The following is an 11782-nucleotide window of genomic DNA, read 5'->3' as shown; positions in this document are numbered from 1 at the left end:
CATATATTGTATTGATATTGACGGCGCCAAGCCGGCTTGGCGCGGCCTTGCATGAAGTCGCTTCAGAGAATAGTTAATCGCTATTATTAACATTTCACAATTGTAGCAAATTTAACAAGCAAAGAATGGGGCATTATAAAGTTTGCAACTTCAGGAAGGAAATGTCTCCTAGAACATTCAAGAGAATTTGCTGGAAAAACTGTCATTTCTCCCTAAGCCAAACAACGAACGTTTTTATACATTTTAAGATATATTACGTTAAATGTTCCTGAGGACAAAGTAATTATTTTTTCGTGTAAGACAGATCCAATTCAATTGAATTTAATCGTATCCAGAAAACATATTCCGCTCAACCGTTTGATGCAAAGTTTCAATTTTTCGTTTCGGTAGTTCCTCAGTAATTATTCAAATGCCAGCAAAATTAATTAATAATAATTAAATAAAAGGTAAATTAAAACGAATGCAGGCTTTAAAACGAATGCAGGAATTGTTTGTGTAATTTTAAATGCGTTTATTTGCTTTAAAGTACGTTTAAGTGTTTTGTAAGTGAGGCAGGGATGCGGGGACCCTCCGAAGTCTATTTCTGTTAACCGCTAAGTAGCACATTTATTTAGATTGTTAGATAAGCAAGATTTAAGACCAGAAAGTTTGCACTAATGGCATCGAAATATATCACCTCTATGATAAAACCATATATCCGCTAGTATTTATGAGCATGTTAAAAACCGGCATTTGGTCAACTCAGGTATAAGTTTGGGATGAAAGGAAGGACCCGAAAATTTCTTTGAAAGAGCTTGGGTTAATGTTGAACGGACCAATCGGAAATATTGATACTTTTGTTCAGGAACAATAGACTTTGGTGAGACCTTGCTTGCTGGCTAGATAAGAGAATATGGCTAAAAGCAGACTAGGCGATTATCGCCTTGCTTTTTCGCATGGGCTAACGTAATTCAATGGAGCTATTCACATTGCAAAAGTCGCACCGCGCGTATGGTCGTTCGTTTCAAATAGCGACTCGTTTTTATTGCTTTGGCCGGTCTATGCTTATAGGGCTTTACCTGAATCTGTTCACACGTTCAAATATTTTCAAGGGGTTTGGGCCTTGCATTTTTTTTTTGGGCAGCCAGATTGAGCTTTCCAAAATATGTAGCAATTCGTAAAATGATGGTTTCGACATTCTCATAGAATTTAAAAATTTTACATCATCTCCTTGTATTTCGGTAAATATAGTGTTAAATAAACTTTTTGTTAGGCGTTCCTTATTAATGGGATGTTCCAGTATTGGGCAAAAATTGATTTTTATTAAAAAAAATACAAAATCACTCATTTATTTAAAAAAACTTTAGAGATCAGAAAACAAAGATCATTGGTAGCAAAATTTTGCAATCCATATAGGAAACACTGTGAGAATGAGTAGCACTGTTCACTTTCAGTACTGTAAGAAGACCGTATTGTCGGATACCAACGATACAAATGTCTTCGTCAAATGTATGTACGTTTGCGAAGGAATCGTTTAGCATTGTGATTGAACATATTCAGATCAAAAACAAATGGCATATCAGTGCACTGCAGCAAAGAGCATCGGGAAAGACCACGATTTTAAAACCAAAGTAATAGTCGAATGGTCGGAAAAGCTTGGCAAATGATAGTTTGATTCTTGTAAACATAAAAATCACTAATGCAAAGAACAATCTGTCGTGAACGGACGATGCGTGTATTACAAACACATATTGTTTAAAATATACGTTTTTCAGTGAAAATGCTCCATGGTAGCAAAATGTCCAATGAATGTTTCAGTCTTTAGAGATCGGAAAGCAAAGAACATTGTGAGCAAAATTTTGCAATCCATATAGGAAACACTGTGAGAATGAGTAGCACTGTTCACTTTCAGTACTGTAAGAAGACCGTATTGTTGGATACCAACAATACAAATGTCTTCGTCAAATGTATGTACGTTTGCGAAGGAATCGTTTAGCATTGTGATTGAAAATTTTGAGACGAAAAACAAATGTATTGTCAGTGGATTGCAAAGGGCATAGAGAAAGATCACGGTTTTAAAACCAAAGTAATAGTCGAATGGTCGGAAAAGATTGACAAATGTTAGTTTGATTCTTGGAAACCTGAAAAATCACTAATGCAAAAAAACGAACTGACTTGAACGGACGATGCGTGTATTACAAACACATATTGTAAATAAGTATACGTTTGGTACTGTGAATATGCTATGTAGCAAAATGTGCGATTGAATCTTTAGAGGTGAATAAACAGGCTTACGTTTTGCAGTGAAAGATGCATCATCTGTGAGAATGTTCACTATTGGTACTATAAGAAAGAACCGCATTGTCGTATACCGTTAATTCAAAAGACTTTGTTAAATGTGTGAATGTTTGCTGAAGAGTCGTTTATCATTGTGGTTGAAAACTTTTACTGGAAAAACGAATGTAATGTCAGTCAATTGCAAAGAACACTGTAAAGGATCACGGTTAAAATACCAAAGTACAGTCGATGGGCAGAACAAATGTGACATGTCAATTTTCATGAAAGAGTAGAAATCACATTGTATTAAAAACGATCTGACGTGAACGTGAGATGTGTGTGTAACAAACACGTCTTTTGAAAACACATGTTTTAGCACTGAATATCTTATCATCAGAATTCATGAGTCAGAAGCGAATAGACGGATAGTTGCGATCGTCTTTAAATGTATGTAAGTTTACCGAAGTGTTGTTCGGCATTGTGATTGAAAATTTTCCAATAAAGCATGAATGCACTCCGAAAAATAATATGAGTGTTATGAAAAATCACGATTATCGTATCGAAATAGGCAAAATGTACAGCAAGTCTGATATATTCTATGACGATTGTTGAACAAATGGAGATCACTTTGTAATGAACGAACTGATGTAAACTGGCGATGCGTGTATTACAAACACATGTCGTATATCAATATACATTTGGTACTGTGAATATTTTAAAGCTGCAAAATGTTAAAGAATTGTTATCTTAAAACTTCAAAGATGAAAACAAATAAGCACGATTGTTAAAGCGTTCATCAATGAAAACATTGTAGAAAGCATATTAAATTTATTCAAACGAAGTTGAACCGATTCAATACTTGTCCGAACGGATTTTCGACGGAAAATTCTTGTCGCAACGCCCCGCGACTCTTTTTCGCACGTTGCCCGGCTTAATCTAAAAATGCCGTCGCCTTTCTTCGGTCTTATTCATTTCGTCACAAAATTTGAAGAGACGCTAATGTTGAAAAGTGTGTAGATTTTTTGTGTTTGTATAATAATAATAAGTCAGTTTGAAAAGAACGCAATGGCTGGAAGAAAAGAAGACAGTATTTGGCAGTTTTACATCAAAACCACCTCTTCTAATAAGTCAGGATGCAGAGCAACTTGCAAACAGTGTAAGAAAGAGATTCAAGGCATAGTACGAATACTGAAGGCAAACGATGACGTTTGTAAGAGGCAACAAAAGAAATAAGGCACCACAACAAATGCAAACATCGATCTTCCGCCCAACTTTTTTGAGACTGGGAGTGCTTCTTCCTCCTTTTCATTTCCCTCGACAAGCTCCAACTCACCTCCCGAATCTCCATCATCTTACACGCAAACAACTACCGAGTTGGCTTCCAAGAGAAAGAAACGTGAAAGCCAACCCTCAATGTCCAATTTCGTTAGACGAACTTCAGCAGGGGAAAAACATCTTATTGACAAACAAATAGCCAAGGCCATATTTGCCACAAACTCAAGTTTTAAATGTATCGAGAATTCGGAAGTCAAGAAAGTCGGCATCAAACACATCCATTTCTCTTGCGATACTAAATAAACTATCAACACAACTGGCAACGGTCTAGTTTCGAGTGGTTTTGTCCCGCTATGTGTGTTTTGTTACAAGCTGCTGCCGACTCGAGTCAAAATTATAAAATATATAAAAAATATATTTTAATTCAAAAACTAAAAGAGTTAGGAAGTTGAAATTTTGTCAGGAAGTTACTCTCCAATAAACGAAGAAACATACAGAATTTCAGCCGTGTAGCTCGGTGCGATCATGGTTAAATTTTGGAGTTTTTATGGACAGACAAACAGACATACTTTCATTTTTATATATATAGAGATTTCAGTCCATAACGACACTGTTGATAAACTTGTCTACGAAATACATCGAATAATATTAATCTCAGAGCATCCACGCCGACAAAAGTATATTTTTAAGCAACCATACAATATAGTTCGAGAGCTAAATGAAGAAGTAAACGACAATCATTATCAGACGCACTGCTTTAAAACGTGCTTAACTATATTACAAAGGTTTAATAAAAAAATAAACTAAGACAACCGGAATTCGAGCATCTTATCTAAATTTTAACATCAGTAGGTACCTATGAGTATGTATCTGTTTTACTCATTGACGTAGCAAGTAATTTTTTGCAATTATTGGGATTGAGTAGATATCAAAATTAAATTACCTCTACAAAAATATATTGCATAGGTAAATAAAAAAAAAAAAAACATGAAAATCAAATGTAGAAAAGTAAAATGTGAAACAATAAAGACTCAGACTGAAAGTGTTGATGTCCTTTCTTACAGTTCTCATTATTAAAAACGATAATTTGATAGTTATATTACTAGCATGTTTTTAATCTTGTATCTCTTGGTACTCAATTTTTGGTTTCAATATTAAGCTGAAATGTATTGTTTGATTATTTATTTTTTCTTACAGAGGCGCAAGTGCCGTTTTGTATTCTGGGACATTCTACTTGTACTAATCTAACCGTATTTTTTTCTGAATTTTTGTTCTCAAGTCCTCCCTCTTAATGTATCTCCGTTAATTAAGGGCTGCATGGCCCTTAGGTTAAAAAAATATTTAGGGCTCATCCAGGTCCAGTTTTTGCTCGAATTCTGGCTTGTTATTATTTGTACTTTTTTAGGCGAATTTTATTTAAATCTTCAAAATTTAGACATAAGTAAACTAGTTTCGCTTATCCATAACGAATAAAAATTACATGTCCAAGTATGTTTATTTCGGTGCGCCTGTAGGGCCCAAATGGCCTTCTTTACTTGTGTGTTTTGATGAAACTGCAGGAACGAATAAACAAACTCTGCGTTTTATGTCACTAATATAAAACGTCGAGGTTCTTGAAAATTGTAAACACATTCGTTTTTTGTACTTGAAACGTTACTTACATCGTCTGATTATAAAACAGGTTTGTTGATAATTAAGTAGTCGTTCAACATACTAAAAATATGTAGACATATCGGCCGGGCGCCCATTTTTGTTCAAGAGCAAAGGGGCGCTTTGGCAAGCTGTGCTTTGGCCACAGTCAAACGTGATGCAGCATAAATACTATACAGTAGCGTCGCTCTTCAGAAATTTCAAGTTTGCGCAGGACATGCTGTTTCAATTTCAGCATGCAGAGGACACCCTTATTTGCTACACCCTTACCGTGAAGTCCCGCCCTTTGGACATAGTGCCGTCCTATATGAATGAAAATGAACACACAGCAAGCAATGCAAAAGCAGCTTGTGGGAGCAATAAGACATTAATTTCTAAGATTAGATTTTCTGACCTGTCAGCAGGTGTATTTTGTTAATAAGTTAAGCTAGAAGTTTTAATACATTTTAAGGGCAACTGTTTAAGTCCGTCAAGACCGTCAGCTGAAAACCACCAGAGCTTGGTGCCTATTTTGTTGTTAACAGTCAAATTTTCTTAAGATTTAAATAAAATAAAAAAAAAATGTCGGCTATTGATGGTGTTAACTCGTGTGCTAATCAGCTGGTTCAATGTGCAAAAAACAGGTGTGTCTCCGTATTTCTTTACCACACCGCAAAGTACAATCCTGTACTGGCTTATTTCCTTCTATCGTTTGAAAACACTTCAATCGCTGAACATCATATTCGTTCAAGGTCAATGAAAAGTCGGTAACAAGATCAAAGTGCCGCCTCGAGAGTGACGCTGCTGTACAATCTTTATGCTGTGGTGTTGAGTCAGCTCACATTGAGTTGTAAGAAGACGAACAACTTACACACTGATGAAACTAACTAATTTGGCGTTAGTTTGCCTAACAATTTGTTATTAAATACTTGTTACTAATTAAATCGAGTGCGTCTGGAGAAAGAGCTATTATCTAGATCACAGTTTCCCAAACTGCAAACTGTGTTCCGCTGAACCTGAACTTGTGTTCCCCGAATACATTTGTTTCACACCCCTATTTACTTCATACTTTTTTTTTAGTTTCTATGAAGTGGAAAGCCGTTGCTCATAAAAAATGTGGTGAACTTTTATTGGTGTTAAAATAAAGTTCAATAGAAATCCACAAAATAAACCAAGTGTTCCGTTAAAATTTGTGGGTTTGCAAAGTGTTCCATTATCGAAAAAGTTTGCGAAACGCTGCTACGATAACGAATTTTGAATTGCTTCCTCTTCAAATTTCACCGCACGCCACTGAAAGTATTCATAATATGCGTGTCAATTGCGTTTGTGTTTGCCATCATACAAAGTATTAATTTTCTTAAATTGCCTATGAAGTTAGAAAAACTCAGTAGCCTAATGGAGATGTTCGGATGTATCTCAGATATCTACTATTGATCGTATAGATTTCGAGCAAACAAAATAAATGTGACATGAGAAACAACAGGTATTTCCGTAATGTTAATTAGGCAGATTACCTTGAAAAATATTTTGCCGTCTTTTTTATATAGTTTTATTGCAAATTTTTCAGTTTTTAATAACAATTAATTTGTTTAACTATTTTTTCTGTACTCCTAAAACACCGCCAGACAACACCTCCAGAGGAATGACGCCAATTTTGAATCACCCTGTATAACCATCTACATATTGGTTCAAACAGTTATTGTATCTCGATATTGGCTTAACCAAATTCCAAACATTTAAATTCCAGTTAAAAACCTTTTTACTTAGTTTAACGTCTGCTGTAAAATATTCGCCCTTGTGATTGCTTCTTACGTTTTTCTTCTAGTTTTTATTTTAAGTGTACAATATTTTACCTGGTTAGAAAGACGACAAAAAATTTAATAAAATAGTGAAAAGATAGATACAATTTAGCAATAACAATGAAATTACAGTTGTTTTATTTAAAGCCTTACAAGTATTGCTACAAATGAAATTAAATTAAAGCCTGCTTAAATGATGAAAGTGTTTTTCGTTATTTTGAATGCTTTGCACAAGCTTATTTCTCGTAGATAAAACAGCACTTTCTATTGCAATGAATYGCATCCTTAAGTGTATTTATTAAGTCCTGTTTGGAAAAGAAATTATTTTTTCTCCACCACAAATAGTCCATACACGAGAAGTTAGGTGACCTAGATGGCCACGGAAATAAACTGTCTCGCCCTCAGATTTATTAATGTCTTTTATTTCGCTCTATCCATCTGCATCTTGCAATAAGCGTTGCGTAAAAATTGTCGCACACTAACCGAGCATTAAATGAGCCGCGCATCTTGAAAAAACATGTTTAGTTGCGTTTGCAACGGTATGTGTCCCAGAAACATTGCTAGTTAGTTGGTTTTGTAAAGTCTAAAGAAATCTTCCACCTCGTCTTGGTTGTACCACCTTGTATAGTGTGAAGACGAAATTTAAAAGTTGGTATTTGTGGTGCGTAGATTCTTATCTACCTCCGACTAGTCATTAGCAATAGGGTTTCTTTATTATATTAGAAAATTTTGTAATTATTATTGACTGGGTGAATTCAGCATAGTTTTCGCTAAAAAAATATTTTTGTCATCGGTGGCAAGAAATATATCAATATGCAGTGTCCACTATTTTGTTTCCGGTAATTCGCTTTGTTCAGTACGCGTTCATTTCTGCGTTCAAAACCGCGATTTCTTTTATTTTTGCCGACATCATTTTCTCAAAAAATATGTTAGACGTTTTATCGAAATTTCGAGGTTCAGAGTCACAAAAGTGTATGTAAAAATAAAAAATACATACCTGCAGATAAAGGAGAAACCATGTGCAAAACAACGCTAACACCACCAGCGCTGTAGCCCATTAAAGTGACGGAATTCGGATCGCCACCAAATCCTTCAATATTCTTGTTGATCCACTTCAAGACTTGCACTTGGTCTTTCAGTCCATTGTTTCCCGGAGCTTCTTTTTCTCCAGTTGCCAAAAATCCTAAAGAAATAACAGTAATAAATTTGAATTGAGTCATCATGAAACGGTTTACCTAAAGTTCCTAGTCGGTAATTGAATGTTACCAGCACTATATCTTGGTCCATGAAGTATTGAGGGCCTTCCCAGTAACTTGCAGAGCCTACGCTGTAGAATCCGCCTGCATGAATATAAACAATAACTGGCCTCTTTACAGTCTTGTCGTTCTCTTTTGGTAACTGAAAGGTAATTAATACCGTTATTCAATGAGCAACCCAACTGAATAATTGTTTAGCAAGAGGCACTCCTTGTGTGGATTGTGTAGCTCCTTTACAAGTAAATTTGCAATGTGAATCCAAAATTTTTGTTACTGTGTTGAGATACTTTGTATACCTACGTGCAATGTCTCAAAAACAGTGAGAGATAGATATCAACTTGAACCAAGTAGTACATATTTTTTCTTTAAGAAATATCGGAGAACGATATACATATTGACAACAAAGAAGCGATATTTCAAAATCCACAAAGTTTCCGATGTTTTAAATGACTCCTTTACAAGGTAAAAAATATAAAATTGGGATTCCTCTAATCTAAAAAGTCCATTATCGAATCGAAGTGTGCAGAATTGGAGAAGAAATATCTGTACGTTTCGCTACTCAGGTTCTGTCAGTCGTGCGTTTATACACTCCTCATATGTTATTGAGCTAATTAATTCGAATAAAACTTAGTTTTTTGAAGCTTAATCTTCATATAAAATCTTCATAAAAAAAATTAAAGCGATTTGAGCGAACGGATTCTGGCATCAAGCAAACTTCCTTAGCGATTTTGCCAGTTTTATTGACTGATTTGTAGCAAGTTCGAATTTGGACACTAATTAACCACTGGATCTTCCACGTTGATTCCAATTTACTCTGATTTAAGTATTAGGTTGACGCTTTACATGAAAACGTATGTAAAAGGTTTTCTAAACCGAGCTCCGAGTAGTTTTCGTTGATTTGTGTTTGTAAGTTTTTCAGAAAAAGAATTTCAGAAATTTCAGCAATCGGTTTTTAAACGTTTTTTTTTTGTAAATGGGCTGTTTCAGTGTTCAGTTCTGGCCAGCCACATGGTTGAAAGCTTCTCAAAACAAACCGAGTTCTCAGAATCAAACGAAATTCGGGATCGTTACACTTTTATGCTTTTCTAATTCCCTGGTAAAATTTGAAGTGATTTGTATCAGCCGATTCTAAGTTAGCCACGTTCTAATGTGTGAGATTTTAGCTAAATTAAAGTGTTATTTCCAGAAAACTAGATGTTTGCAAACTTCATTGTTCAATAGTATCTGGCAGCACAAATCGAAACTAGAACAAGCGAAGAAAAAGTAAATGGTTTTTTGAAAAAGTCTGATAAAAGTCTTCTCTTTTCTCTAACGCGCTCCGTCCAATCTTCGCCGAAGGCCAATTTTTGCTCAGGAATTTCCCTATTCGAACAAAGCACGACTAATCCGACACCAAGTAGCATTCTGTAAACGAGCCGATTACCGACATGAACATGCACAAGCCCTACTTGGGCCATAATGAGTTCAAATTTCATTTTCAACAGATTTTAGACCTCGGCTTCAACGTGTAAATTTCGAACTTCGACGTGAAAACATGATTATATTAACTGTTTAATGGCGCTGTTTCCATTAGAAAGTTCCCTCAAACTCATTGAAGGGCATTCGTTTTATGCTAATCGGTGGCCTGATTTCTAATCTTAAATGGAAATCGGTGCGAAATTTAGCACAGGCCGGATTTTGGGATGTGCAGGATTTTTTATTTTTTTAATAGGCCGCAAGCAACTGTTTTTTGGTCATCGGAAACACCGGTGTTTGATTCACTGTTCCAGCCTTATTTTCAGATTTCTCCTGATTATAGTTTGACATGTATCGATCGCGGAGATTCCGCTGGAACACCCTGTATAAGTACAATTTTAAWCTGATAAGYACATGATTTTGAGTCATATTGTACAAAGTGACGATGTAGTTTASAAAATTTCAATTCATTATAGTTACACCATTTAAGTAAAACTAGTAGTTAGATTTTTAAAGGGAATAAAATTACCTTGGTTGAGTACACATTAAGGAATAAACAGTCCTCTGAAGTGGGGTCTGATGTTGGTTGAGGACACAAAGGAGCATCAGCGGTTGCATTATAAACACCCTCGTATTTGTCCACTGGAACTGGAGGCTGTAAAGCAATAAGAAACCCAGTTCAGGCCCTGAACCCAAAAATGTAGAAAGTTTTTACCTGGAATCTCAACTCGTTCACTGGCGCTTTTGCATAGCGAATGCCTCTAAAGGAATAAATGGGTTTCCCTAATCTAGACTGAATCACAGTTCCCTGAATTTGACCTAAAGAAGTAACTACTATCGGATCTGTGTCTTTAGGCGGCGCATTGCTATCGGGGGCTGGAACAGCCAATGCTAATCCTAGGATAGCGGACAGGATTTTCAATGTTTTATGCATTCTGAAACAAAGAAAAATCGGTCTTAGCTAGAAAATGCAATGGAACGTATTGAGGTCATTGTTGAATTTCCTATTAATGCACTTATTATCATTTCAACGGTTTACACTATCTTTATAGTGACATCGTAAATTAGCGATGCATAAGCGTAGCTGTAGAATAATACGAGGGACTTTCCTAACCATCAGGACATCAAACATACTGCTGGATTTTTAAAATCTTCTTATATCTCAATGTGAGTTTGCAATATGCAAGGTGGCCTTGAAATAACAATCTATACAAAAGTTGATCCCATGTTGTATGATCTCTACATTCACTACAGCATAAATACTTGGCATACAGTTTATCCGTCGAAAATTCAAATCTTAATTTCTGCAAAAGCTGTCCATGAAAGTTGTATGCGTTTAAAACAGATATATTGTTACATCAAAATCAGTGTTTTTAAGCCTGTAAAGACTATACTTAAGTAAAATAGTCGCCAAAGTAATCACGCAATTGCATCATTAAATTGAATAAAATTTGTCTCTCTATCTCATCTATGCCAGTCAAGCACAATAACGGCGGCCATTTCAACCTGTTCTTTGCCGCGCTTGGCGCCAACAGGAAGACGAGGACTTTCATGGTCCTCGCTCTCGCCCATAAAACATTTWAAAGATATTTTAAAATACTTATGAATTACTTTCCGGTTCTATTGATAATTGCAGAGATTAGCAGTCTCTGCTAATAGTAGTCGTTGGTCTGGATTGATTGTACCAGAGATTAATATATACTAACTCTGATTGTACTACTAATCTCTGATTGTACTGTGGTACACACGGCGATGTTCGAAATCGGACAAAGTCCAAAATGCAGGGGTATTCCGCGAACTGGTCAACTAGTCAGATCCCTACTTTGCAGAATCTCCACAATACTGGTGTGAGATTTGATTACTTTAGAATACATAATCGTACCAACTAGTTATTCAAGTACCTCCTCACTCTAGTCGCAAGTCTTACGAAAGTCGAAGACCGATATTGGTATTTTATTACTTTCCTTCAGATTTGTTACACGGACACTTTAGTCATACAAACCATATCTAACYCTTGAATTTGTTATTTCCGTAATAGATGGTATACAGATGTTGCCAATTTTACGTTGCTATAGCAACCAAACAGTTAATGACAGCGCCATAATTTTTTGA

At 35.6% G+C, this 11782-nt stretch overlaps 1 protein-coding gene across 1 annotated transcript in view; it reads right to left on the bottom strand.

The window, feature by feature from the left end:
- LOC109538952 (juvenile hormone esterase) overlaps window positions 1–11782 on the bottom strand; it is a 42768-nt gene that overhangs the window by 12153 nt on the left and 18833 nt on the right. Inside the window, exons 2-5 of the mRNA XM_019906401.2 lie at window positions 10386–10605; window positions 10200–10325; window positions 8195–8357; window positions 7957–8142 (exon numbers count right to left, since the gene is read on the bottom strand). Of these exons, the coding sequence (XP_019761960.1) occupies window positions 7957–8142; window positions 8195–8357; window positions 10200–10325; window positions 10386–10604 (694 nt within the window). The 5' untranslated portion in view covers window position 10605. The remainder of the gene's footprint in view (window positions 1–7956; window positions 8143–8194; window positions 8358–10199; window positions 10326–10385; window positions 10606–11782) is intronic.

Source organism: Dendroctonus ponderosae, unplaced genomic scaffold (assembly GCF_020466585.1).
Source record: "Dendroctonus ponderosae isolate FM_Combo_2020 unplaced genomic scaffold, Dpon_F_20191213v2 Dpon_F_20191213_2, whole genome shotgun sequence".
NCBI classification, from domain to species: Eukaryota; Metazoa; Arthropoda; class Insecta; order Coleoptera; family Curculionidae; genus Dendroctonus; species Dendroctonus ponderosae.
The sequence above is the reverse complement of the archived record's forward strand: the minus strand, read 5'-3'. Positions and strand labels throughout refer to the sequence as shown.